This window comes from Somniosus microcephalus, chromosome 14 (assembly GCF_052327205.1).
Source record: "Somniosus microcephalus isolate GS21.2 chromosome 14, FLI_Smic_1.0, whole genome shotgun sequence".
NCBI lineage: Eukaryota > Metazoa > Chordata > Chondrichthyes > Squaliformes > Somniosidae > Somniosus > Somniosus microcephalus.
The window spans coordinates 113,657,067-113,683,485 of record NC_141000.1 but is presented as its reverse complement, the minus strand read 5'-3'; the positions used below and the strand labels follow the sequence as shown (position 1 = coordinate 113,683,485).

Sequence of the window (26,419 nt, the reverse complement as noted above, 5' to 3'; positions counted from 1 at the left end):
GGTTGTGGCTGCTGGAGTTGTTGTAGCTGCTGGTGTTTCTGTGGCTGCTGAGGTTGTTGTGGCTGCTGGAGTTGTTGTGGCTGCTGGTGTGGTTGCTGCTGGTGTTGTCGTGGCTGCTGGCATTGTGGTGGCTGCTGGTGTGGTGGTGGCTGCTCGTGTGGTGGTGGCTGATGGTGTGGTTGTGGCTGCTGGGGTGGTTGTGGTTGTGGCTGCTGTGGTGGTTGTGGTTGTGGTTGCTGGGGTGGTTGTGGCTGCTGGGGTGATTGTGGCTGCTGGTGTTGTGGTGGAAGCTGGAGTTGTTGTGGCTGCGGGTGTTGTTGTGGCTGCTGGTGTGGTTGTGGCTGCTGGTGTGGTTATGGCTGCTGAAGTTGTTGTTGTTGCTGGTGCAGTTGTGGCTGCTGGTGTGATTGTGGCTGCTTGTTTGTTTGTGGCTGCTGGTGTGGTGGTGGCTGCTGGGGTGGTGGTGACTTTGTTTGTGGTTGTGGGTGCTGGGGTGGTGGTGGCTGCTGGTGTGGTGGTGGCTGCTGGAGTTGTTGTGGCTGCTGGTGTGGCAGCTGGGGTTGTTGTGGATGATTGTTTAGTTGTTGCTGCTGGTGTGGTGGTGGCTGCTGGTGTTGTGGTAGCTGCTGGGGTGCTTGTGGCTGCTGCTGTGGTTATGGATGCTGGAGTTGTTGTGGCTGCTGGTGTGGATGTGGCTGCTGGTGTGGTTGTGGATGCTGGTGTGGTTGTGACTGCTGGAGTTGTGGCTACTGGTGTGGTTGTGGCTGCAAGTGTGATTGTGGCTGCTGGTGTGGTTGTGGCTGCTGGAGCTGTTGTAGCTGCTGGGGTTGTTGTGGCTGCTGGAGTTGTTGTGGCTGCTGATGATGTTGCTGCTGGTGTTGTCATGGCTGCTAGCATTGTGGTGGCTGCTGGTGTGGTGCTGGCTACTGGTGAGATGGTGGCTGATGGTGTGGTTGTGGCTGCTGTCATTGTTGTGGCTTCTGTGGTGGATATGGCTGCTGGAGTGGTTGTGGCTGCTGGTGTGATTGCGGCTGCCTGTGTGGTTGTGGCTGCCGGTGTGATGGTGGCTGCTGGTGTTGTGGTGGCAGCTGGGGTTGTTGTTGCTGCTGGTGTGGTTGTGGCTGCTCGTGTGGTTGTGGCTGCTGGTGTGGTTGTGGCTGCTGGTGTGGTTGTGGCTGCTCGTGTGGTTGTGGCTGCTGGTTTGGTTGTCGCTGCTGGTGTGGTTGTGGCTGCTGGTGTGGTTGTGGCTGCTGTTGTGGTGGCAGCTGGTGTGGTTATGGCTGCTGGTGTGGTTGTGGCTGCTGGTGTTGTTGTGGCTGCTGGTGTTGTTATGGCTGCCGGTGTGGTTGTGGCTGTTGGTGTGGTTGTGGCTGCTGGTTTGGTTGTCGCTGCTGGTGTGGTTGTGGCTGCTGGTGTGGTTGTGGCTGCTGGTGTGGTTGTGGCAGCTGGTGTGGTTGTGGCTGCTGGTGTTGTTATGGCAGCTGGGGTGGTTGTGGCTGCTGGAGTGGTTGTGGCTGCTGGTGTGGTTGTGGCTGATGGTGTGGTTGTGGCTGCTGGTGTGGTTGTGGCTGCTGGTGTGGTTGTGGCTGCTGGTGTTGTTTTGGCTTCAGGTGTTGTTGTGGCTGCTGGTGTGGTTGTGGCTGCTGGTGTGATTGTGGCAGCTGGTGTGGTTGTGGCTGCTGGTGTGGTGGTGGCTGCTGGTGTTGTGGTGGCACCTGGGGTTGTTGCGGCTGCTGGTGTGGTTGTGGCTACCGGTGTGGTTGTGGCTGCTGGTGTTGTTGTGGCATCTGGTGTGGTTGTGGTTTCTGGTGTGGTTGCGGCTGCTGGTGTGATTGTGGCTGCTGGCGTGGTTGTTGTTGCTGGTGTGGTTGTGGCTGCTGGCGTGGTTGTGGCTGATTGTGTGGTTGTTGCTGCTGGTGTGGTGGTGGCTGCTGGTGTTGTGGTAGCTGCTGGGGTGGTTGTGGCTGCTGGTGTGGTTATGGCTGTGGGAGTTGTTCTGGCTGCTGTAGTTCTTGTGGCTGCTGGTGTGGTAGTAGCTGCTGGTGTGGTGGTGGCTGCTGGTGTTGTGGTAGCTGCTGGGGTGGTTGTGGCTGCTGGTGTGGTTATGGCTGTGGGAGTTGTTCTGGCTGCTGTAGTTGTTGTGGCTGCTGGTGTGGTAGTGGCTGCTGGTATGGTTGTGGCTGCTGGAGTAGTTGTGGCTGCTGGTGTTGTGGTAGCTGCTGGGGTGACTGTGGCAGCTGGTGTGGTTTTGGCTGCTGGAGTTGTTGTAGCTGCTGGGGTATCTGTGGCTGCTGGGGTTGTTGTGGCTGCTGGAGTTGTTGTGGCTGCTGGTGTGGTTGCTGCTGGTGTTGTCGTGGCTGCTGGCTTTGTGGTGGCTGCTGGTGTGGTGGTGGCTGCTGGTGTGGTGTTGGCTGATGGTGTGGCTGTGCCTGCTGGTGTGGTTGTGGTTGTGGCTGCTGGGGTGGTTGTGGCTGCTGGGGTGATTGTGGCTGCTGGTGTTGTGGTGGCAGCTGGAGTTGTTGTGGCTGCTGGAGTTGTTGTGGCTGCTGGTGTGGTTGTGGCTGCTGGTGTGGTTGTGGCTGCTGAAGTTGTTGTGGCTGCTGGTGCGGTTGTGGCTGCTGGTGTGATTGTGGCTGCTGGTGTGGTTGTGGCTGCTGGTGCCGTTGTGGCTGCTGGTGCCGTGGTGGCTGCTGGGGTGGTGGTGGCTGCTGGTTTGGTTGTGGCTGCTGGTGTGGTTGTGGTTGCAGCAGTTGTTGTGGCTGCTGGTGTTGTGGTGGCAGCTGGGGTGGTTGTGGCTGCTGGAGTTGTTGTGGCTGCTGGAGTTGTTGTGGTTGCTGGAGTAGTTGTGGCTGCTGGTGTGGTGGTGGCTGCAGGTGTTGTGATAGCTGCTGGGGTGGTTGTGGCTGCAGGTGTTGTTGTGGCAGCTGGTGTTGTTGTGGCTGCTGGTGTTGTTGTAGCTGCTGGTGTTGTGGCTGCTGGTGTTGTTGTAGCTGCTGGTCTTGTTGTGGCTGCTGGTGTTGTTGTAGCTGCTGGTGCTGTTGTGGCTGCGGGTGTTGTTGTGGCTGCTGGTGTTGTTGTGGCTGCTGGTGTTGTTGTAGCTGCTGGTGTTGTTGTTGCTGCTGTTGTTGTGTCTGCAGGTGTGGTTATGGCTGCTGGAGTTGTTGTGGCTGCTGTAGTTGTTGTGGCTGCTGGTGTGGTTGTGGCTGCTGGTGTGGTTTTGGATGCTGGAGTTGTTGTGGCTGCTGGTGTTGTGGAGGCAGCTGGGGTGGTTGTGGCAGCTGGTGTGGTTGTGGCTGCTGGAGTTGTTGTAGCTGCTGGGGTTTCTGTGGCTGCTGAAGTTGTTGTGGCTGCTGGTGTGGTTGCTGCTGGTGTTGTCGTGGCTGCTGGCATTGTGGTGGCTGCTGGTGTGGTGGTGGCTGCTCGTGTGGTGGTGGCTGATGGTGTGGTTGTGGCTGCTGGGGTGGTTGTGGTTGTGGCTGCTGTGGTGGCTGCTGGGGTGATTGTGGCTGCTGGTGTTGTGGTGGAAGCTGGAGTTGTTGTGGCTGTTGGAGTTGTTGTGGCTGCTGGTGTGGTTGTGGCTGCTGGTGTGGTTGTGGCTGCTGAAGTTGTTGTTGTTGCTGGTGCATTTGTGGCTGCTGGTGTGATTGTGGTTGCTTGTTTGTTTGTGGCTGCTGGTGTGGTGGTGGCTGCTGGGGTGGTGGTGACTTTGTTTGTGGTTGTGGGTGCTGGGGTGGTGGTGGCTGCTGGAGTTGTGGTAGCTGCTGGGGTGCTTGTGGCTGCTGCTGTGGTTATGGATGCTGGAGTTGTTGTGGCTGCTGGTGTGGATGTGGCTGCTGGTGTGGTTGTGGCTGCTGGTGTGGTTGTGACTGCTGGAGTTGTGGCTACTGGTGTGGTTGTGGCTGCTGGTGTGGTTGTGGCTGCTGGAGCTGTTGTAGCTGCTGGGGTATCTGTGGCTGCTGGGGTTGTTGTGGCTGCTGGAGTTGTTGTGGCAGCTGGTGTTGTTGTGGCTGCTGGTGTTGTAGATGCTGGTGTTGTTGTGGCTGCTGGTGTTGTAGCTGCTGGTGTTGTGGCTGCTGGTGTTGTTGTAGCTGCTGGTGTTGTTGTTGCTGCTGTTGTTGTGTCTGCAGGTGTGGTTATGGCTGCTGGAGTTGTTGTGGCTGATGTAGTTGTTGTGGCTGCTGGTGTGGTTGTGGCTGCTGGTGTGGTTGTGGATGCTGGAGTTGTTGTGGCTGCTTGTGTTGTGGAGGCAGCTGGGGTGGTTGTGGCAGCTGGTGTGGTTGTGGCTGCTGGAGTTGTTGTAGCTGCTGGGGTTTCTGTGTCTGCTGAGGTTGTTGTGGCTGCTGGCATTGTGGTGGCTGCTGGTGTGGTGGTGGCTGATGGTGTGGTGGTGGCTGATGGTGTGGTTGTGGCTGCTGGGGTGGTTGTGGTTGTGGCTGCTGGTGTGGTTGTGGCTGCTGGGGTGATTGTGGCTGCTGGTGTTGTGGTGGAAGCTGGAGTTGTTGTGGCTGTTGGTGTGGTGGTGGCTGCTGGTGTGGTGGTGGCTGATGGTGTGGTTGTGGCTGCTGGGGTGGTTGTGGTTGTGGCTGCTGGGGTGGTTGTGGTTGTGGCTGCTGGGGTGGTTGTGGCTGCTGGGGTGATTGTGGCTGCTGGTGTTGTGGTGGAAGCTGGAGTTGTTGTGGCTGTTGGTGTGGTGGTGGCTGCTGGTGTGGTGGTGGCTGATGGTGTGGTTGTGGCTGCTGGGGTGGTTGTGGTTGTGGCTGCTGGGGTGGTTGTGGTTGTGGCTGCTGGGGTGGTTGTGGCTGCTGGGGTGATTGTGGCTGCTGGTGTTGTGGTGGAAGCTGGAGTTGTTGTGGCTGCTGGTGTGGTCGTGGCTGCTGGTGTGGTCGTGGCTGCTGGTGTGGTTGTGGCTGCTGAAGTTGTTGTTGTTGCTGGTGCAGTTGTGGCTGCTGGTGTGATTGTGGCTGCTTGTTTGTTTGTGGCTGCTGGTGTGGTGGTGGCTGCTGGGGTGGTGGTGACTGCTGGTGTGGTGTTGGCTGATGGAGTGGTTGTGCCTGCTGGTGTGGTTGTGGTTGTGGCTGCTGGGGTGGTTGTGGCTGCTGGGGTGATTGTGGCTTCTGGTGTGGTTGTGGTTTCTGCTGTCGTTGTGGCTGCCGGTGTGGTTGTGGCTGCTGGTGTGGTTATGGCTGTGGGAGTTGTTCTGGCTGCTGTAGTTGTTGTGGCTGCTGGTGTGGCTGTGGCTGCTGGTGTGGTGGTGGCTGCTGGTGTTGTGGTAGCTGCTGGGGTGGTTGTGGCTGCTGGTGTGGTTATGGCTGTGGGAGTTGTTCTGGCTGCTGTAGTTGTTGTGGCTGCTGGAGTAGTTGTGGCTGCTGGTGTTGTGGTAGCTGCTGGGGTGTCTGTGGCAGCTGGTGTGGTTTTGGCTGCTGGAGTTGTTGTAGCTGCTGGGGTATCTGTGGCTGCTGGGGTTGTTGTGGCTGCTGGAGTTGTTGTGGCTGCTGGTGTGGTTGCTGCTGGTGTTGTTGTGCCTGCTGGCTTTGTGGTGGCTGCTGGTGTGGTGGTGGCTGCTGGTGTGGTGTTGGCTGATGGTGTGGCTGTGCCTGCTGGTGTGGTTGTGGTTGTGGCTGCTGGGGTGGTTGTGGCTGCTGGGGTGATTGTGGCTGCTGGTGTTGTGGTGGCAGCTGGAGTTGTTGTGGCTGCTGGAGTTGTTGTGGCTGCTGGTGTGGTTGTGGCTGCTGGTGTGGTTGTGGCTGCTGAAGTTGTTGTGGCTGCTGGTGCGGTTGTGGCTGCTGGTGTGATTGTGGCTGCTGGTGTGGTTGTGGCTGCTGGTGCCGTGGTGGCTGCTGGGGTGGTGGTGGCTGCTGGTTTGGTTGTGGCTGCTGGTGTGGTTGTGGTTGCAGCAGTTGTTGTGGCTGCTGGTGTTGTGGTGGCAGCTGGGGTGGTTGTGGCTGCTGGAGTTGTTGTGGCTGCTGGAGTTGTTGTGGTTGCTGGAGTAGTTGTGGCTGCTGGTGTGGTGGTGGCTGCAGGTGTTGTGATAGCTGCTGGGGTGGTTGTGGCTGCAGGTGTTGTTGTGGCAGCTGGTGTTGTTGTGGCTGCTGGTGTTGTTGTAGCTGCTGGTGTTGTTGTGGCTGCTGGTGTTGTTGTAGCTGCTGGTCTTGTTGTGGCTGCTGGTGTTGTTGTAGCTGCTGGTGCTGTTGTGGCTGCGGGTGTTGTTGTGGCTGCTGGTGTTGTTGTGGCTGCTGGTGTTGTTGTAGCTGCTGGTGTTGTTGTTGCTGCTGTTGTGTCTGCAGGTGTGGTTATGGCTGCTGGAGTTGTTGTGGCTGCTGTAGTTGTTGTGGCTGCTGGTGTGGTTGTGGCTGCTGGTGTGGTTTTGGATGCTGGAGTTGTTGTGGCTGCTGGTGTTGTGGAGGCAGCTGGGGTGGTTGTGGCAGCTGGTGTGGTTGTGGCTGCTGGAGTTGTTGTAGCTGCTGGGGTTTCTGTGGCTGCTGAGGTTGTTGTGGCTGCTGGAGTTGTTGTGGCTGCTGGTGTGGTTGCTGCTGGTGTTGTCGTGGCTGCTGGCATTGTGGTGGCTGCTGGTGTGGTGGTGGCTGCTCGTGTGGTGGTGGCTGATGGTGTGGTTGTGGCTGCTGGGGTGGTTGTGGTTGTGGCTGCTGTGGTGGTTGTGGTTGTGGTTGCTGGGGTGGTTGTGGCTGCTGGGGTGATTGTGGCTGCTGGTGTTGTGGTGGAAGCTGGAGTTGTTGTGGCTGCGGGTGTTGTTGTGGCTGCTGGTGTGGTTGTGGCTGCTGGTGTGGTTATGGCTGCTGAAGTTGTTGTTGTTGCTGGTGCAGTTGTGGCTGCTGGTGTGATTGTGGCTGCTTGTTTGTTTGTGGCTGCTGGTGTGGTGGTGGCTGCTGGGGTGGTGGTGACTTTGTTTGTGGTTGTGGGTGCTGGGGTGGTGGTGGCTGCTGGTGTGGTGGTGGCTGCTGGAGTTGTTGTGGCTGCTGGTGTGGCAGCTGGGGTTGTTGTGGATGATTGTTTAGTTGTTGCTGCTGGTGTGGTGGTGGCTGCTGGTGTTGTGGTAGCTGCTGGGGTGCTTGTGGCTGCTGCTGTGGTTATGGATGCTGGAGTTGTTGTGGCTGCTGGTGTGGATGTGGCTGCTGGTGTGGTTGTGGATGCTGGTGTGGTTGTGACTGCTGGAGTTGTGGCTACTGGTGTGGTTGTGGCTGCAGGTGTGATTGTGGCTGCTGGTGTGGTTGTGGCTGCTGGAGCTGTTGTAGCTGCTGGGGTTGTTGTGGCTGCTGGAGTTGTTGTGGCTGCTGATGATGTTGCTGCTGGTGTTGTCATGGCTGCTAGCATTGTGGTGGCTGCTGGTGTGGTGCTGGCTACTGGTGAGATGGTGGCTGATGGTGTGGTTGTGGCTGCTGTCATTGTTGTGGCTTCTGTGGTGGATATGGCTGCTGGAGTGGTTGTGGCTGCTGGTGTGATTGCGGCTGCCTGTGTGGTTGTGGCTGCCGGTGTGATGGTGGCTGCTGGTGTTGTGGTGGCAGCTGGGGTTGTTGTTGCTGCTGGTGTGGTTGTGGCTGCTCGTGTGGTTGTGGCTGCTGGTGTGGTTGTGGCTGCTGGTGTGGTTGTGGCTGCTCGTGTGGTTGTGGCTGCTGGTTTGGTTGTCGCTGCTGGTGTGGTTGTGGCTGCTGGTGTGGTTGTGGCTGCTGTTGTGGTGGCAGCTGGTGTGGTTATGGCTGCTGGTGTGGTTGTGGCTGCTGGTGTTGTTGTGGCTGCTGGTGTTGTTATGGCTGCCGGTGTGGTTGTGGCTGTTGGTGTGGTTGTGGCTGCTGGTTTGGTTGTCGCTGCTGGTGTGGTTGTGGCTGCTGGTGTGGTTGTGGCTGCTGGTGTGGTTGTGGCAGCTGGTGTGGTTGTGGCTGCTGGTGTTGTTATGGCAGCTGGGGTGGTTGTGGCTGCTGGAGTGGTTGTGGCTGCTGGTGTGGTTGTGGCTGATGGTGTGGTTGTGGCTGCTGGTGTGGTTGTGGCTGCTGGTGTGGTTGTGGCTGCTGGTGTTGTTTTGGCTTCAGGTGTTGTTGTGGCTGCTGGTGTGGTTGTGGCTGCTGGTGTGATTGTGGCAGCTGGTGTGGTTGTGGCTGCTGGTGTGGTGGTGGCTGCTGGTGTTGTGGTGGCACCTGGGGTTGTTGCGGCTGCTGGTGTGGTTGTGGCTACCGGTGTGGTTGTGGCTGCTGGTGTTGTTGTGGCATCTGGTGTGGTTGTGGTTTCTGGTGTGGTTGCGGCTGCTGGTGTGATTGTGGCTGCTGGCGTGGTTGTTGTTGCTGGTGTGGTTGTGGCTGCTGGCGTGGTTGTGGCTGATTGTGTGGTTGTTGCTGCTGGTGTGGTGGTGGCTGCTGGTGTTGTGGTAGCTGCTGGGGTGGTTGTGGCTGCTGGTGTGGTTATGGCTGTGGGAGTTGTTCTGGCTGCTGTAGTTCTTGTGGCTGCTGGTGTGGTAGTAGCTGCTGGTGTGGTGGTGGCTGCTGGTGTTGTGGTAGCTGCTGGGGTGGTTGTGGCTGCTGGTGTGGTTATGGCTGTGGGAGTTGTTCTGGCTGCTGTAGTTGTTGTGGCTGCTGGTGTGGTAGTGGCTGCTGGTATGGTTGTGGCTGCTGGAGTAGTTGTGGCTGCTGGTGTTGTGGTAGCTGCTGGGGTGACTGTGGCAGCTGGTGTGGTTTTGGCTGCTGGAGTTGTTGTAGCTGCTGGGGTATCTGTGGCTGCTGGGGTTGTTGTGGCTGCTGGAGTTGTTGTGGCTGCTGGTGTGGTTGCTGCTGGTGTTGTCGTGGCTGCTGGCTTTGTGGTGGCTGCTGGTGTGGTGGTGGCTGCTGGTGTGGTGTTGGCTGATGGTGTGGCTGTGCCTGCTGGTGTGGTTGTGGTTGTGGCTGCTGGGGTGGTTGTGGCTGCTGGGGTGATTGTGGCTGCTGGTGTTGTGGTGGCAGCTGGAGTTGTTGTGGCTGCTGGAGTTGTTGTGGCTGCTGGTGTGGTTGTGGCTGCTGAAGTTGTTGTGGCTGCTGGTGCGGTTGTGGCTGCTGGTGTGATTGTGGCTGCTGGTGTGGTTGTGGCTGCTGGTGCCGTTGTGGCTGCTGGTGCCGTGGTGGCTGCTGGGGTGGTGGTGGCTGCTGGTTTGGTTGTGGCTGCTGGTGTGGTTGTGGTTGCAGCAGTTGTTGTGGCTGCTGGTGTTGTGGTGGCAGCTGGGGTGGTTGTGGCTGCTGGAGTTGTTGTGGCTGCTGGAGTTGTTGTGGTTGCTGGAGTAGTTGTGGCTGCTGGTGTGGTGGTGGCTGCAGGTGTTGTGATAGCTGCTGGGGTGGTTGTGGCTGCAGGTGTTGTTGTGGCAGCTGGTGTTGTTGTGGCTGCTGGTGTTGTTGTAGCTGCTGGTGTTGTTGTGGCTGCTGGTGTTGTTGTAGCTGCTGGTCTTGTTGTGGCTGCTGGTGTTGTTGTAGCTGCTGGTGCTGTTGTGGGTGCGGGTGTTGTTGTGGCTGCTGGTGTTGTTGTGGCTGCTGGTGTTGTTGTAGCTGCTGGTGTTGTTGTTGCTGCTGTTGTTGTGTCTGCAGGTGTGGTTATGGCTGCTGGAGTTGTTGTGGCTGCTGTAGTTGTTGTGGCTGCTGGTGTGGTTGTGGCTGCTGGTGTGGTTTTGGATGCTGGAGTTGTTGTGGCTGCTGGTGTTGTGGAGGCAGCTGGGGTGGTTGTGGCAGCTGGTGTGGTTGTGGCTGCTGGAGTTGTTGTAGCTGCTGGGGTTTCTGTGGCTGCTGAAGTTGTTGTGGCTGCTGGAGTTGTTGTGGCTGCTGGTGTGGTTGCTGCTGGTGTTGTCGTGGCTGCTGGCATTGTGGTGGCTGCTGGTGTGGTGGTGGCTGCTCGTGTGGTGGTGGCTGATGGTGTGGTTGTGGCTGCTGGGGTGGTTGTGGTTGTGGCTGCTGTGGTGGCTGCTGGGGTGATTGTGGCTGCTGGTGTTGTGGTGGAAGCTGGAGTTGTTGTGGCTGTTGGAGTTGTTGTGGCTGCTGGTGTGGTTGTGGCTGCTGGTGTGGTTGTGGCTGCTGAAGTTGTTGTTGTTGCTGGTGCATTTGTGGCTGCTGGTGTGATTGTGGTTGCTTGTTTGTTTGTGGCTGCTGGTGTGGTGGTGGCTGCTGGGGTGGTGGTGACTTTGTTTGTGGTTGTGGGTGCTGGGGTGGTGGTGGCTGCTGGAGTTGTGGTAGCTGCTGGGGTGCTTGTGGCTGCTGCTGTGGTTATGGATGCTGGAGTTGTTGTGGCTGCTGGTGTGGATGTGGCTGCTGGTGTGGTTGTGGCTGCTGGTGTGGTTGTGACTGCTGGAGTTGTGGCTACTGGTGTGGTTGTGGCTGCTGGTGTGGTTGTGGCTGCTGGAGCTGTTGTAGCTGCTGGGGTATCTGTGGCTGCTGGGGTTGTTGTGGCTGCTGGAGTTGTTGTGGCAGCTGGTGTTGTTGTGGCTGCTGGTGTTGTAGATGCTGGTGTTGTTGTGGCTGCTGGTGTTGTAGCTGCTGGTGTTGTGGCTGCTGGTGTTGTTGTAGCTGCTGGTGTTGTTGTTGCTGCTGTTGTTGTGTCTGCAGGTGTGGTTATGGCTGCTGGAGTTGTTGTGGCTGATGTAGTTGTTGTGGCTGCTGGTGTGGTTGTGGCTGCTGGTGTGGTTGTGGATGCTGGAGTTGTTGTGGCTGCTTGTGTTGTGGAGGCAGCTGGGGTGGTTGTGGCAGCTGGTGTGGTTGTGGCTGCTGGAGTTGTTGTAGCTGCTGGGGTTTCTGTGTCTGCTGAGGTTGTTGTGGCTGCTGGCATTGTGGTGGCTGCTGGTGTGGTGGTGGCTGATGGTGTGGTGGTGGCTGATGGTGTGGTTGTGGCTGCTGGGGTGGTTGTGGTTGTGGCTGCTGGTGTGGTTGTGGCTGCTGGGGTGATTGTGGCTGCTGGTGTTGTGCTGGAAGCTGGAGTTGTTGTGGCTGTTGGTGTGGTGGTGGCTGCTGGTGTGGTGGTGGCTGATGGTGTGGTTGTGGCTGCTGGGGTGGCTGTGGTTGTGGCTGCTGGGGTGGTTGTGGTTGTGGCTGCTGGGGTGGTTGTGGCTGCTGGGGTGATTGTGGCTGCTGGTGTTGTGGTGGAAGCTGGAGTTGTTGTGGCTGTTGGTGTGGTGGTGGCTGCTGGTGTGGTGGTGGCTGATGGTGTGGTTGTGGCTGCTGGGGTGGTTGTGGTTGTGGCTGCTGGGGTGGTTGTGGTTGTGGCTGCTGGGGTGGTTGTGGCTGCTGGGGTGATTGTGGCTGCTGGTGTTGTGGTGGAAGCTGGAGTTGTTGTGGCTGCTGGTGTGGTCGTGGCTGCTGGTGTGGTCGTGGCTGCTGGTGTGGTTGTGGCTGCTGAAGTTGTTGTTGTTGCTGGTGCAGTTGTGGCTGCTGGTGTGATTGTGGCTGCTTGTTTGTTTGTGGCTGCTGGTGTGGTGGTGGCTGCTGGGGTGGTGGTGACTGCTGGTGTGGTGTTGGCTGATGGAGTGGTTGTGCCTGCTGGTGTGGTTGTGGTTGTGGCTGCTGGGGTGGTTGTGGCTGCTGGGGTGATTGTGGCTGCTGGTGTTGTGATGGCAGCTGGAGTTGTTGTGGCTGCTGGAGTTGTTGTGGCTGCTGGTGTGGTTGTGGCTGCTGGTGTGGTTGTGGCTGCTGAAGTTGTTGTGGCTGCTGGTGCGGTTGTGGCTGCTGGTGTGATTGTGGCTGCTGGTGTGGTTGTGGCTGCTGGTGTCGTGGTGGCTGCTGGGGTGGTGGTGGCTGCTGGTTTGGTTGTGGCTGCTGGTGTGGTTGTGGTTGCAGCAGTTGTTGTGGCTGCTGGTGTTGTGGTGGCAGCTAGGGTGGTTGTGGCTGCTGGAGTTCTTGTGGCTGCTGGAGTTGTTGTGTCTGCTGGAGTAGTTGTGGCTGCTGGTGTGGTGGTGGCTGCAGGTGTTGTGATAGCTGCTGGGGTGGTTGTGGCTGCGGGTGTTGTTGTGGCAGCTGGTGTTGTTGTGGCTGCTGGTGTTGTTGTAGCTGCTGGTGTTGTTGTGGCTGCTGGTGTTGTTGTAGCTGCTGGTGTTGTTGTGGCTGCTGGTGTTGTAGCTGCTGGTGCTGTTGTGGCTGCGGGTGTTGTTGTAGCTGCTGGTGTTGTGTCTGCAGGTGTGGTTATGGCTGCTGGAGTTGTTATGGCTGCTGTAGTTGTTGTGGCTGCTGGTGTGGTTGTGGCTGTTGGTGTGGTTGTGGATGCTGGAGTTGTTGTGGCTGCTGGTGTTGTGGAGGCAGCTGGGGTGGTTGTGGCAGCTGGTGTGGTTGTGGCTGCTGGAGGTGTTGTAGCTGCTGGAGTTTCTGTGTCTGCTGAGGTTGTTGTGGCTGCTGGCATTGTGGTGGCTGCTGGTGTGGTGGTGGCTGCTGGTGTGGTGGTGGCTGCAGGTGTTGTGATAGCTGCTGGGGTGGTTGTGGCTGCGGGTGTTGTTGTGGCAGCTGGTGTTGTTGTGGCTGCTGGTGTTGTTGTAGCTGCTGGTGTTGTTGTGGCTGCTGGTGTTGTTGTAGCTGCTGGTGTTGTTGTGGCTGCTGGTGTTGTAGCTGCTGGTGCTGTTGTGGCTGCGGGTGTTGTTGTAGCTGCTGGTGTTGTGTCTGCAGGTGTGGTTATGGCTGCTGGAGTTGTTATGGCTGCTGTAGTTGTTGTGGCTGCTGGTGTGGTTGTGGCTGCTGGTGTGGTTGTGGATGCTGGAGTTGTTGTGGCTGCTGGTGTTGTGGAGGCAGCTGGGGTGGTTGTGGCAGCTGGTGTGGTTGTGGCTGCTGGAGGTGTTGTAGCTGCTGGGGTTTCTGTGTCTGCTGAGGTTGTTGTGGCTGCTGGCATTGTGGTGGCTGCTGGTGTGGTGGTGGCTGCTGGTGTGGTGGTGGCTGATGGTGTGGTTGTGGCTGCTGGGGTGGTTGTGGTTGTGGCTGCTGGGGTGGTTGTGGCTGCTGGGGTGATTGTGGCTGCTGGTGTTGTGGTGGAAGCTGGAGTTGTTGTGGCTGTTGGTGTGGTGGTGGCTACTGGTGTGGTGGTGGCTGATGGTGTGGTTGTGGCTGCTGGGGTGGTTGTGGTTGTGGCTGCTGGGGTGGTTGTGGCTGCTGGGGTGATTGTGGCTGCTGGTGTTGTGGTGGAAGCTGGAGTTGTTGTGGCTGTTGGTGTGGTGGTGGCTACTGGTGTGGTGGTGGCTGATGGTGTGGTTGTGGCTGCTGGGGTGGTTGTGGTTGTGGCTGCTGGGGTGGTTGTGGCTGCTGGGGTGATTGTGGCTGCTGGTGTTGTGGTGGAAGCTGGAGTTGTTGTGGCTGTTGGAGTTGTTGTGGCTGCTGGTGTGGTCATGGCTGCTGGTGTGGTTGTGGCTGCTGAAGTTGTTGTTGTTGCTGGTGCAGTTGTGGCTGCTGGTGTGATTGTGGCTGCTTGTTTGTTTGTGGCTGCTGGTGTGGTGGTGGCTGCTGGGGTGGTGGTGACTGCTGGTGTGCTTGTGGCTGCTGGTGTGGTTGTTACTGCAGGAGTTGTTGTGGCTGCTGGTGTTGTGGTGGCAGCTGGGGTGGTTGTGGCTATTGGATTTGTTGTGGCTGCTGGAGTTGTTGTGGATTTTGGTGTGGTTATGGCTGATTGTGTGGTTGTGGCTGCTGGTGTTGTGGTGGCTGCTGGTGTTGTGGTAGCTGCTGGGGTGGTTGTCGCTGCTGGTGTTGTGATGGAAGCTGGATTTGTCGTGGTTGCTGGAGTTGTTGTGGCTGCTGGTGTGGTTTTGGCTGCTGGTGTGGTTGTGGCTGCTGAATTTGTTGTGGCTGCTGGTGCAGTTGTGGCTGCTGGTGTGATTGTTGCTGCTGGTGTGTTTGTGGCTGCTGGTGTGGTGGTGGCTGCTGGGGTGGTGGTGGCTGCTGGTTTGGTTGTGGCTGCTGGCGTGGTTGTGGCTGCAGGAGTTGTTGTGGCTTTTGGTGTGGTGGCTGATTGTGTGGTTGTGGCTGCTGGTGTGGTGGTGGCTGCTGGTGTGGTCGCTGCTGGGGTGGTTGTGGCTGCTGGTGTTTTTGTGGCTGCTGGGCTGGTTGTGGCTGCTGGGCTGGTTGTGTCTGCAGGTGTGGTTGTGGCTGCTGGAGTTATTGTGGCTGCTGGTGTTGTTGTGGCTGCTGGTGTTGTTGTAGCTGCTGGTGCTGTTGTGGCAGCTGGTGTGGTTGTGGCTGCTGGTGTGGTTGTGGCTGCTGGTTTTGTTGTGGCTTCTGGTGTGGTTGTGGTTTCTGCTGTCGTTGTGGCTGCCGGTGTGGTTGTGGCTGCTGGTGTGGTTGTGGCTGCTGGTGTGATTGTGGCTGCTGGTGTTGTTGTGGCTGCTGGTGTGTTGGTGGCTGCTGGTGTTGTGGTGGCAGCTGGGGTTGTTGTTGCTGCTGGTGTGGTTGTGGCTGCTGGTATGTCTGTGCCTGCTGGAGTTGTTGTGGCTGCTGGTGTTGTGGTGGCAGCTGGGGTTGTTGTGGCTGCCGGTGTGTTTGTGGCTTTTGGTGTGGTTGTGGCTGCTGGTGTGGTTATGGCTGCTTGTGTTGTTGTGGCTGCTGGTGTGGTTGTGGCTGATGGGGTTGTTGTGGCTGCTGTTGTTTTTGTGGCTGCTGGTGTGGTTGTGGCTGCTGGGGTGGTTGTGTCTGCAGGTGTGGTTGTGGCTGCTGGAGTTGTTGTGGCTGTTGGTGTTGTTGTGGCTACTGGTGTGGTTGTGGCTGCTGCTGTGGTTGTGGCTGCTGGTATTGTTGTAGCTGCTGGTGCTGTTGTGGCAGCTGGTGTTATTGTGGCTGCTGTTGTGGTTGTCACTGCTGGTGTGGTGGTGGCTGCTGGTGTGGTTGTGGCTGCCAGTGTGGTTGTGGCTGCCAGTGTTGTTGTGGCTGCTGGAGTTGTGGCTGCTGGTGTGGTTGTTACTGCCGGTGTGGTTGTGTCTGCTGGGGTTGTTGTGGCTGCTGGTGTGGTTGTGTCTGCTGGGGTTGTTGTGGCTGCTGGTGTGGTTGTGTTTTCTGGTGTGGTTGTGGCTGCCGGTATGGTTGTGGCCGTGGTTATGGTTGTGGCTGTGCCTGTGGATAACATGGTCGTGTCACCTGTAACGAAAAATGAAAAATATACTCGTGCTTGTTGGCAACATTATAGGTAAAACAAATGGTTTGGAGTTCTTAAATAAAAGCACAAAATGGTAGAATTACATGGATGGTTAGTCGCCATCTTTAAAGAGTAAGTACAAAGGAATAAGAAGACATTTTAGTAATGTTGGGCAAAATAGAGAAAAAAGGGAAGGGAAGGGAAAGAACAGGTACTCCAATCACAGCGAGGAAACTAATGGGTTGAAAAACCTGTAAACTGCTTAATAAAAAACACTGTTAGATGATATAAAAGATCATCAGTGAGGCAATAAAAATACATTTTGGACTTATTGGCCTCTGTTTTTGTGCTCAGTATGAGGCTTTTGACTCTGAGCAAGCTCCACTTCAATGCATAATCTAGGGTAGCACTTCAGTGTAATACTGAGGGAGTGCTGCGCTGTTGGGAGTTGTTAAACAAGGCCCTGTCTGCCCTCTCAGGTGGACATAAAAAATTCCACTGCACTTCAAAGAGCAGAGGGGTCCTCCTGGTGTCCTGGCCAACATTAATCCCTCAATCAACATCCCTGGAACAGATTCTGTGGTTATTTATTAGGAGGGCTGATGGAAAGCTTGGTCAAAGAGGTTGGTTTTAAGGAGCATCTTAAAGGAGGAGAAAGCAGTGGACAGGCAGAGATATTTAGGGAGGGAATTTCAGAGCTTAAGGCCTAGAAGGCTGAAAGCATGACCACCAATGGTGGAGCGAAGAGAGAGGGGAATACCCAGAGAATAATCCTTCATTTTTTAGTTAAAATACAGGACACATTGTTCAAATAGGAAGAGAGAAGAAATATCAAATTGAAACCTTGCATTTCCTCGATGTTTCTCACTCCTACAGTTACCTCTGGTGGAGAGACACCTCCTTGCACTGTCTTCATATGTTCATGTTCTGGAGAAGGGTTTGAAAATAAAACCTTCTGACTCAGAGGCAAGTATAATACCAGCTACGGTAAGCTGACATACAAGTTTGGGAAGATATCTAAAGGGTGCATGCAAATAAGTGGCTTTCAAAGGAAGATAAATTATAAAGGAGAAATCATTGGTCAACATGAAATGGTTGCTGTTGTGTATGTAATAGGTATGGAAAGGTTGCCACTACAACACAAGGTGGACAACTTCCTATTCGCATACCGTAATGCTGCACATACAGTGACCAACCAGGCCCCCGCCGTCATGTTCTTTAATAGAAGGTTAAGGTCTCGCCTTGAATTGCTCAGACCAAACATTCGGAGAGAGGTGGAAAACCGAGTATTTCGTAGGGCTCCTGACAGACAGACACGAAGCTTCGAGGTGGGGCAGCAAGTGTTAGCCCGTGATTATAGGAATGAAAAGTGGCGGTCTGGTACGATAAAGGCCCGCCAGGGACCCTTGATGTACACAGTTGAGACAGGGGAAGGCATAATCAGACGACATGCTGATCAACTTGTGGAGTCCAGAAACCCAACTGATTCACTACCTCAAACGTCTCAGCACATTGTTACAGCGGAATCACGGCCCAGCTCGTTGTTACAGAGGCCTCAGGATTGCGAGGAGTTCAGCACTCCAGTGATCTCCACGGCACAGGATGTGCCATCAGACACCGACGAGTCCAGCGATGAAGGGATGATGGAAGTACCGCCGCCTACACCGAGACCGACTAGAGAAAGACGTTATCCTAGTCGAGACAGGAGGCCTCCTCAGAGACTGAATCTATAACATGTTTCTGTTTATATATATATAAGTAGACAACTCTTGATGTAAATATGTTATGTATATTGTGTTACCAAATGTTATTAGCCCTAGTTATGGGGCATCTATTGACTTAATTGCACGGGTACATTTTAATTAAAAGGGGAGGAATGTTGTGTATGTAATAGGTATGTTACTTTAAACCTATGGCCAGGGCAGCACTACTTTGTAGGGCGTAGTGATACCGTAGTACCACTCCTGGCCATAGGGGTATAAATAGTACTGTGGGTACTGATCTCCCCTCAGTTTCCCGCCTGTTGGTATTAAGTAAAGACCTACGTTGAATCTTCCAAGCTGTCTCGTCATTATTGCATTAAGTATAGACACATACTTTATAGTTGCCAGACCAATCCCAACTTTTCACCCCTTTTTGGGCAGGGGTGTGTTATGTACTTGCTGAGTGCTACCTCATGAGATACCACTTTTCTTCTTTTGGCCTCAGTCTCAGCATCAAAAACGTTCAGAACAGGTGTAGCACAGGTTACATGAACAAAGCTCCTTCCCCCACTGACCTGACAATGTATTTTCAGTTGTTACACCAGCCATCCTGTGGCTTCTCCAAGTAAGAACGGATTTGTATTAAATATAGGGCCCACACTTCTATAAGAGCTTCCCTTTTTGGTCTTTTTTCCATGAATTATCCTGGCCAGCAGTGGCAGGAAGCCCGCCCTGCATATCTAATGAGAGTCAAACCCAGGAAAATGGATTAGGGTCACGGTGGGGTTACAATGGCGACCAGAAGTCCCAATTCCAACCCTCCTCCAACAGCAAAACCATTCCGGAGGAATATCAGTCACTACAAAGTGAGGCTGCTATGCTCAGAGACACATTCCTTTCTATTGACTATCAGAAAGGTTACGTTCTTGGGCTTACAGGATCATTTTATATAGATCATGGATTCTTTGCAATTCATAAGTAGTAGATAAACAAAGATAATCCATCTCATTGACTGAACAAATGTTAATGAAAGAACAACAATTTGCACTTTTGCAGCATCTTTCAGGTGACAAGAGCATCCCATGGCATTTTAAAGGGAGGGTGAATAGCCTGAGCAGGGAGAAGGAAAGTAGTTAGGGGAGGCGACCAAAAGCAAACTCTTAGAGGAGGCTGCTGAAGGTGGTGGGGGCGGGGAGAGAGATTACAAAACAATGGTACTCAGAAAGTAAATTCCAGAGTGTAAGGGTGTGGTGACTGAGCAGAGGGTGTGAGCCGTGATGTACAAGCTACAACCACAGTCCCACGTTTTCCCCTTACACGGCAAGTCATGGAGGGGAATTTCCAAAACCTCTCCCGACATTACATTTGGTAAGACAATTCCAAATATTTCAGGAATTATTCTTTGGTTAAAGCCTACATTTGTAAATGCACATTAGCTGGGCATCATAATAATAAATATCACAGTATACTTTGCCTTGGAATAGAGGACCTCAGGCTGAATAAAACACTTGGCAGCACTTCATCCTTTTTAGTGCCCTATCCAAGACTAAGAAATGCTGGAATATTCATTATTTATTCTAATTTTCTCTTGAATTATCAAAACAAGATTGTTTAGAGCATGTTATGCCATAGTGTAGCCAAGTAGAGATAGGTTTTGCATTGCACTCAAGGCCTCCATAATCAGTACCTGTGAAGAGACGCTCAGTCACTCGACCAGGAAACACCAAGACTGGTTCGACGAGAATGACCAGGAGATCCAGGAGCTAATAAACCGCAAGCGCAAGGCATTCCTGATCTGGAAACAGCAACAGAACTCGAGAGCAAGAAAGCAGCTCTACAGACGCCTGAAGGCTGAGGTCCAACAAAAAACTCGCGACCTAAAGAACAGGTGGTGGGTGGAGAAAGCGCAGGAGATCCAGCAGCTAGCCGACAACCACAACGTGTGTGGATTCGTTAGCGCAGTCAAGACCGCCTACGGCCCAAGCACCCAAGGTCCTACCCCACTGCGGGCCAAGAATGGAGAGGTACTCATCAAGGACAGGGAAGCAGTTAGTGCCCGCTGGAAGGAGCACTTCAAAGATCTCCTTAACCGAGACTCTGTCTTCGATGTGAGTGTCCTCAACTCCATCCCGCAGCATGCTACCCGCCACCATCTCAGCACAACCCCAGACCGGCATGAGGTTGAAAAGGCCATCCGACAACTGAACAACAACAAGGCCTCAGGAGCAGATGGAATCCCTGCCGAGGCGCTAAAGCATGGCGGAGAAGCACTACTGGCGCAAATTCATGAAATCATTTCTCTTATCTGGAAGGAGGAGTGCATGCCAGAGGATCTCAGAGACGCCGTAATTGTGGCCATCTTCAAAAAAGGTGACAAGTCCAATTGCAGTAATTACAGAGGAGTTTCCCTGCTGTATGCCACAGGGAAAGTCATCGCAAGAATCCTCCTCAATCGCCTTCTCCCAGTGGCTGAAGAGCTCCTCCCAGAGTCGCAATGCGGATTCCGCCCACTAAGGGGCACAATGGACATGATCTTCACTGCGCGCCAAATACAAGAGAAATGCAGGGAACAGCACCAACCGCTGTACATGGCCTTCTTTGACCTCACAAAGGCCTTTGACACTGTCAACCGTGAGGGATTATGGAGCGTGCTCCTCAAATTTGGCTGCCCTCAAAAGTTTGTCACCATCCTCCGCCTACTTCACGACGACATGCAAGCCATGATCCTGACCAACGGTTCCACAACAGACCCAATTCATGTACGGACCGGGGTCAAGCAAGGCTGTGTCATCACACCAACGCTCTTCTCAACCTTCCTTGCAGCAATGCTCCATCTCACCCACAGTAAGCTCCCCGCTGGAGTGGAGCTAATTTACAGAACAAACGGGAAACTGTTCAACCTCCGTTGCCTCCAGTCCAGATGTAGGGTCGCCCCTTCCTCTGTCGTCGAAATCCAAACCATCGTTAACACCTTCACCGAAGCGTACGAAAGCATGGGCCTTACACTAAGCATCCATAAGACAAAGGTCCTCCACCAACCTGCCCCCGCCACACAGTACTGCCCCCCGATTATCAAAATCCATGACAAGGCCTTGGACAACGTGAACCACTTTCCATACCTCGGGAGCCTACTGTCAACAAGGGCAGACGTCGATGACGAAGTCCAACACCGCCTTCAGTGTGCCAGTGCAGCCTTCGGTTGCCTGAGGAAGAGAATGTTTGAAGACCAGGACCTCAAACCCGGCACCAAGCTCATGGTCTACAGATCATTAGTAATATCCGCCCTCCTGTATGCCTCAGAGACATGGACCATGTACAGCAGGCACCTCAAAGCACTGGAGAGGTGCCACCAATGCTGCCTCCGTAAGATCCTGCAAATCCATTGGCAGGATAGGCGCAACAACGTCAGTGTTCTCGCTCAGGCCAACATCCCCAGCATCGAAGCTTTGGCCACGCTCGATCAGCTCCGATGGATGGGTCACATCGTCTGCATGCCCGATACGAGACTCCCAAAACAAGCGCTCTACTCGGAGCTCTGACACGGCAAGAGAGCCCCAGGTGTGCAGAGGAATTGCTTCAAGGACACCCTCAAAGCCTCCTTGAAAAAGTGCAACATCCCCACCGTCACCTGGGAATCCCTGGCCCAAGACCGCACAAAGTGGAGGAGAAGCATCCGGGAAGGCACCAAATACCTCAAGTCTCTTCGCCGGGAACAAGCGGAAGCCAAGCGCAAACAGCGGAAGGAGTGCACGTCAACCCAAGCACCCCACCTACTCGCCCCTTCAACCACCGTCTGCCCCACCTGTGACAGAAACTGTAGGTCCCGCATTGGACTCATCAGTCACCTGAGAACTCATTTTTAATGTGGAAGCAAGTCATCCTCGGTTCCGAGGGACTGCCTAAGAAGAAGAGAGATAGATTTTGATAACTGAAGGAGCTATAAATAATATTCAAATTTTACAGCTTTCTTTAATCCAGAGGCGAATGAACAGTTGAATATTTTGAATATTGAACAATTAAATATGTACAAAGGTTGAGATACAAGCATATATCATTCGTTTGTTGTGAACTTGCCACAGTAAATCTCCCTCAATCATACTATTTTCGGTAACCTTGTAACATTAGGGGGGGCTAAATTCGATAGGGCCAGAAAACAGGCGCGGGGATCACGATGCACGATCTGCCCACGTCCGTTGAAAGTACTGCAGGTTATAGACACATGTGGTAAAGTACTCCATGGTTCTAATAACACTCTGTGTGAAAACAAAAATCCTCTACCTTCCCTTTTTATTATTCAGTCTTTGCCACACCCCTCCACCCCCCACCACCTGTTACTGATTTGCTAACCAGTGTAAACACTATCTACCCAATTAAAATATTTCCAAATTTTGTAAACTTGAATTAGATCTCCCCCATCCCACCCCTTAACCTTCTCCAGTTCTGTGAAAAAAACTGCCAATCCTTGCAATATTCCAGCTGTAGCTTTACATAAGAATTAGGAGCAGGAGTAGGCCACACGGCCCCTCGAGCCTGCTCCGCCATTCAATAAGATCATGGCTGATCATTGACCTCAACCCCACTTTCCTGCCCGATCTCCATATCCCTTGATTCCCCATGAGTCCAAAAATCTATCTATCTCAGCCTTGAATATACTCAAAGACTCAGCATTCACAGTCCTCTGGGGCAGAGAATCCCAAAGATTCACCACCCTCTGAGTGAGCCTCTGCCTTGTACAAATTCAACATCAATTCCTTCTTTCTGAGCCACATTTGCCTTTTACGGTCTTTCTACCTGCCCTCCCAACTTTATAGAACAAAGTATCTGCACCTCCAGGTCTCTGTTCCTCCATTCAGTTAATGATTACAACAGTGAATACATTTCACAAGTTGGTTGTAAAGCAATTTGGGACGTCCTGCGGTCGTGAAAGAGCTAAGAGCAAATACTGTGGATGCTGGAAATCTGAAATAAAAACAGAAAATGCTGGAAATACTCAGCAGGTCAGGCAGAATCCATGGAGAGAGAAACAGAGTTAACGTTTCAGGTCGAAGACCCTTCGTCAGAACTGGAAAAAAGCAGGAAATGGAAAGCAAGTTTAGGGGCTGGGAAAAGGGGGGAGGGGATGAAAGAACAAAAGGGAAGGTCAGTGATAGGATAGAAAGCAACAGAGATTAAGAGACATTGAGAGACATTAAGAGATATTCAAGGCAAGAGGAGGTGGTAATGGGGCAGGTTCAGGAACAAAGGATGGCTCTAGATGAAGGGTGAATTGTGCTGGCAGAGTGAAGGCCAGCTGCCATGTGGGAGGGAAGAAAGAAAGGCCAAGCAGAAAGTGTGGATAAAAAAAGAAAATATATATATGTGATAGGGGCCGAGGTTATGATCTGAAATTGTTGAACTCTATGTTGAGTCCAGAGGGCTGTAGAGTGCCTAATCGAAAGATGAGGTGCTGTTCCTCGAGCTTACGCTGAGCTTCCGTGGAACAATGCAAGAGGCCGAGGATGGTGAGGTCTGAGTGGGAATGGAGCGGTGAATTAAAGTGACAGAACACCGGGAGCTCGGGGCCCCCTTACGGACTGAATGTAAAGGCATATCGCAGAATAATACCAGGGCTTAGAGGGTTAAATTGCGAGGACAGATTGCATTAAGTTGGCTTGTATTCACTTGAGTAGAAGATTGAGGGATGATCTGACTGAGGTGTTTAAAATATTAAAAGGATTTGATAGGGTAGATACAGAGAAAGTATTTCCTCTGATGGGAGAATCAAGAACAAGGGAACATAATCTTATAATTAGAGGTAAACCACTTAGGAGGGGAATCAGGGAGCACTTTTTCACACAAAGGGTAGTAGAAATCTTGAATTCTCTTCCCCAAAAGGCTATGGATTCTGGAAAAATTGGAGCTTTCAACACTAAGCACCAAGGTTCAGGACTGCTAGGCTGAGCCTGAGGTGAACAGTCAGGAAGGTGGATGGAGCCAAGCTTGGATGCACGGAAACATTTCCAGGAGCTAGAGAGGTCAGAGGAACATAGAAGCAGGAGGAGGCCATTCAGTCCCTTGAGCCTGCTCCGCCATTCAATGAGATCAAGGCTGATCTGTACCTCAAGTTCATTTATCTGCCTTAGTCCCATTTCCTTTGCTACCCTCATCTACAGCCCTCTGGACTCAACATAGAGTTCAACAATTTCAGACCATAACCTCGGCCCCTATCACATATATATATTTTCTTTTTTTATCCACACTTTCTGTTTGGCCCTTTTTTTATCCCTCCCACATGGCAGCTGTCCTTCATTCTGCCAGCGCAATTCACCCTTCATCTAGAGCCATCCTTTGTTCATTAACCTGTCCCATTACCCCCTCCTCTTGCCTTGAATATCTCGTAATGTCTCTCAATGTCTCTTAATCTCTCCTGCTTTCTATCCTATCACTGACCTTCCCTTTTGTTCTTTCATCCCCTCCCCCTTTTCCCAACCCCTAAACTTGCTTTCCATTTCCTGCTTTTTTCCAGTTCTGACGAAGGTTCTTCGACCTGAAACGTTAACTCTGTTTCTCTCTCCATGGATGTTGCCTGGCCTGCTGAGTTTTTCCAGTGTTTTCTGTTGTTATTTCTTGGTATACACTATCCTCTTCTCATTACTCGCTGCCTCCACACTCAACAAAAAGTGTAGTCAGGCTGCTCTTCTGACCCATTTAGGCAGTGTCACCAGCATTTCTCACAGAGCTGAGCCAATTACTCAAGTATCCAGTAACAACATTCGCATAACATGTTTACCCCAATGTGTGAGACTAGACATTGCTAACTATTCACCTGTGGATAGACATCACAGCTGGGTTCAGTCATCCCCCATCTGATATGCACACATAGGCACTTTCCAATAGGAATCATTGAATAGCAATTGAGAGCATGAACCTTGACTAGTTTGTTCTCCTCCCTAGGTCAAGGATACACTCTATTCACTTGCACACATGGGAGAAGGTGCCGTGCTATCAGAAGATTGACTGAATTTAACCACTGACAAAATAAAGCTGCACGTATCCTAAGCTATAAATGAAATTGCTAACAGCCATTTGAAAGCAAGTTTCTTTGGCTTGACAAACACATGTGTTATATTGAAAACATAAGAAATGGCCATGAGGAGTCTGGCAGGACTTGACAGATTGTGTATGAAGATGGAGGCTGACAAGTGGAAAACACCTCAGATGGATGCCGGAACATCAAACGCCTCCTTTGCCAAGGTTCTTCTATTATACTTTCATTTTTTTGCCCATCAGTGGAGGGGGGGAGGTGGCGGGGGTTGCATTTTCTGGCGGCTTTCCGGGAGGCCTTCAGTGTTTATGGGTCAGTAGATCAATGGGTGAAATCTTGTGGAACAAGCTGTTAGTTCAGAACTGAACACCTATACAAAGCTGCAAATCCCTCGGCAGATTCTACATTCCTAAAGAAGATTAGATTGGCTAGAATCCATCGCAAAATCTTAACACTATCTCTGATAAGATCTCCTTTATCTTTCTGATAGCGTCAGCAGAACATCACCCCCTAATAAATCTGGACTCACCTGCTTAAGATTTTAGGGAATTATAATTCATTTATTCAAAATTCCAGAACCAATTATTGATCAAATAATTATTTTGTGTCGCGTGTGCCAGACCCACTAAAAGCTGGCATGATTACTACACATTTAAACACTTTCCAGAATAACCATTGGGGAAAGGTTAGTGTTACAGAGAACGCAGATGCATTCATTTCATGAACTATCAAATCAACAAACATCAGGTAATATTTTTGTAGCAAGTACAGTAACTGTTCCGTACATGGCCCACAGGTTCGTGCCTTTCTTCCCCGTTCTCCTTCACTGCAAGCGGGAGAAAGACCCGACCTTCGGTCTTTTGCTGAGCTTAGCGCTGAAAAGAGTGCGTTACCGCACAAAAGCTCTGCACCGCTGATGTTAATTAGCAGGCAGCACCAAAATACCGGTGCTGCCTGGGCTCTCTCGCTCTCTTAGCCTTGGCTGGCGCTGTTACCAGCAGATTTCCAGCATACTGGAAATTTTTAGCCCACCGTTTCTAGGCCCTTGGTTGCACCTGTTTATAATGTAAAAATGCCTTGTCAAAATTTTTCTTCATATATCTTGATCTTTCAATTATTTCGTGTTTATATAACCCTCCCTTGATAATGATCTGCTACTCACACCCTTTATTGTATAATGCAGATAAAAAACTTAAAATCTGCAGGTAATCGCTTGCAGACTTAAGAAAGGATTTCACTATTAAAACAATGCAACATATTCTTAGAAAGGATTTGAAAATTCAGGCTCTGTGTCTTATATTCCGCATTAATGTACTTTTATTTCTATTTTATTAAATATGACACATTCTAAAACACCAAACTACTGGTGCTACCGATTGGATCATGGCACCACAGAGAGGAGGGACAGAGGTTTGATCCTCCACCGAGTTCCTCATCCCAGCCACGTCTATCTGGTGAAGGTCCATCTGGCGCGGTGAAGCCCGAGGGAGTCATCTCTTGCCAGCTGTTGCACACTTCTTAGCAGCCGGGTGAAGGGAGACAGTGGCAGGGCCACTCACCCACTGCCTCAGTCACAGGAGGTTTGTGACCCAGGAGAAAAAAAGGGAGAAAATACATGGGATTTTATACACTAGGGAAAAAAATCACCCAGAATTTACAAACCATCTTGAAAATACCTGACAACAATAATATTGTTATGCTATAACAACACAAAAAATTAGTTTAAAATTACTATTTTCCTTGATTAATATGGCAAAACATTTGAACAGTTAACATCACAAGCTGTGTCGAATGTCTATCTTGCACATTGATAACTGGATCCTGCCCACAAAATACCAAAAGAACAATTCCAAGTTAAATATATCTAAGGTTAAAGACTTTTTAAAATAAAACAGGGATCAGCAAACTTACAGAAAAGTGCCGCTACTAAAATGAAGCAGGGAAGCATCCTGGGCTCCATATTGAGACAGAACCTTCCTTGGCCTTTGAATCTTCTCACTAACTGAATGTTCGGTGCATCAGATCCTATTTGAATAGTCTTGAGACATTTTTTGGGGGGGTGGGGCGGGTGGTGGGTGTTGTTCTTTTTACAATAGGTTAAGGAGGTGCTACTACGTAACTATAATAAGCCATCCTTACAGACAAGGTGTGAAACTGGTTTTCATTATCTTTCAATCAGTGGATCAATTAGAATGTCACAAAAGTTTCTGTCATTAGACGTTGCCTCAGATTTAAATAGGTGCATAAAAGCTCTGCTCACTGAAGTTTTCAACTAGATTGTAGTTATTTAAAATCAGGTTACTCACAGGTGGTGCACTAGACACTCATTGGAAATGCTTATTTTTTGTGACAAACCCAATTTCAGCTGTATTAACAAAACTGCACCAGGTTACCACATTTAAATACATCAAGGAATATTTTTTAAATTGTAGCGGGAAAAAAATAAACAATTACATTCTAAAACACCGCCTTATTATGCTGGTTCATGGAAGATTTTGCGTTTGTGGTTACGCAAATGAGTTAGAACATAAGAACATAAGAAATACGAGCAGGAGTAGGCCATTCGGCTCTTCGAGCCTGCTCCGCCATTCAATGAGATCATGGCTGATCTTCTGCCTCAACTCCATTCACCGGCCCTATCTCCATA

The 26,419-nt window shown here is 52.2% G+C and overlaps 2 protein-coding genes across 2 annotated transcripts in view; both read right to left on the bottom strand.

Annotated features, from left to right (window-relative positions):
- Positions 1-12,836, bottom strand: part of LOC147107864 (uncharacterized) — a 31,357-nt gene extending 18,521 nt beyond the window's left edge. Inside the window, exons 1-3 of the mRNA XM_086007374.1 lie at positions 4,684-12,836; positions 751-4,344; positions 589-647 (exon numbers count right to left, since the gene is read on the bottom strand). Coding sequence (XP_085863500.1) covers positions 589-647; positions 751-4,344; positions 4,684-12,822 — 11,792 coding nt within the window. The 5' untranslated portion in view covers positions 12,823-12,836. The remainder of the gene's footprint in view (positions 1-588; positions 648-750; positions 4,345-4,683) is intronic.
- Positions 1-26,419, bottom strand: part of LOC147107863 (uncharacterized) — a 308,464-nt gene that overhangs the window by 160,190 nt on the left and 121,855 nt on the right. The gene's annotated exons all lie outside the window — the stretch shown is intronic.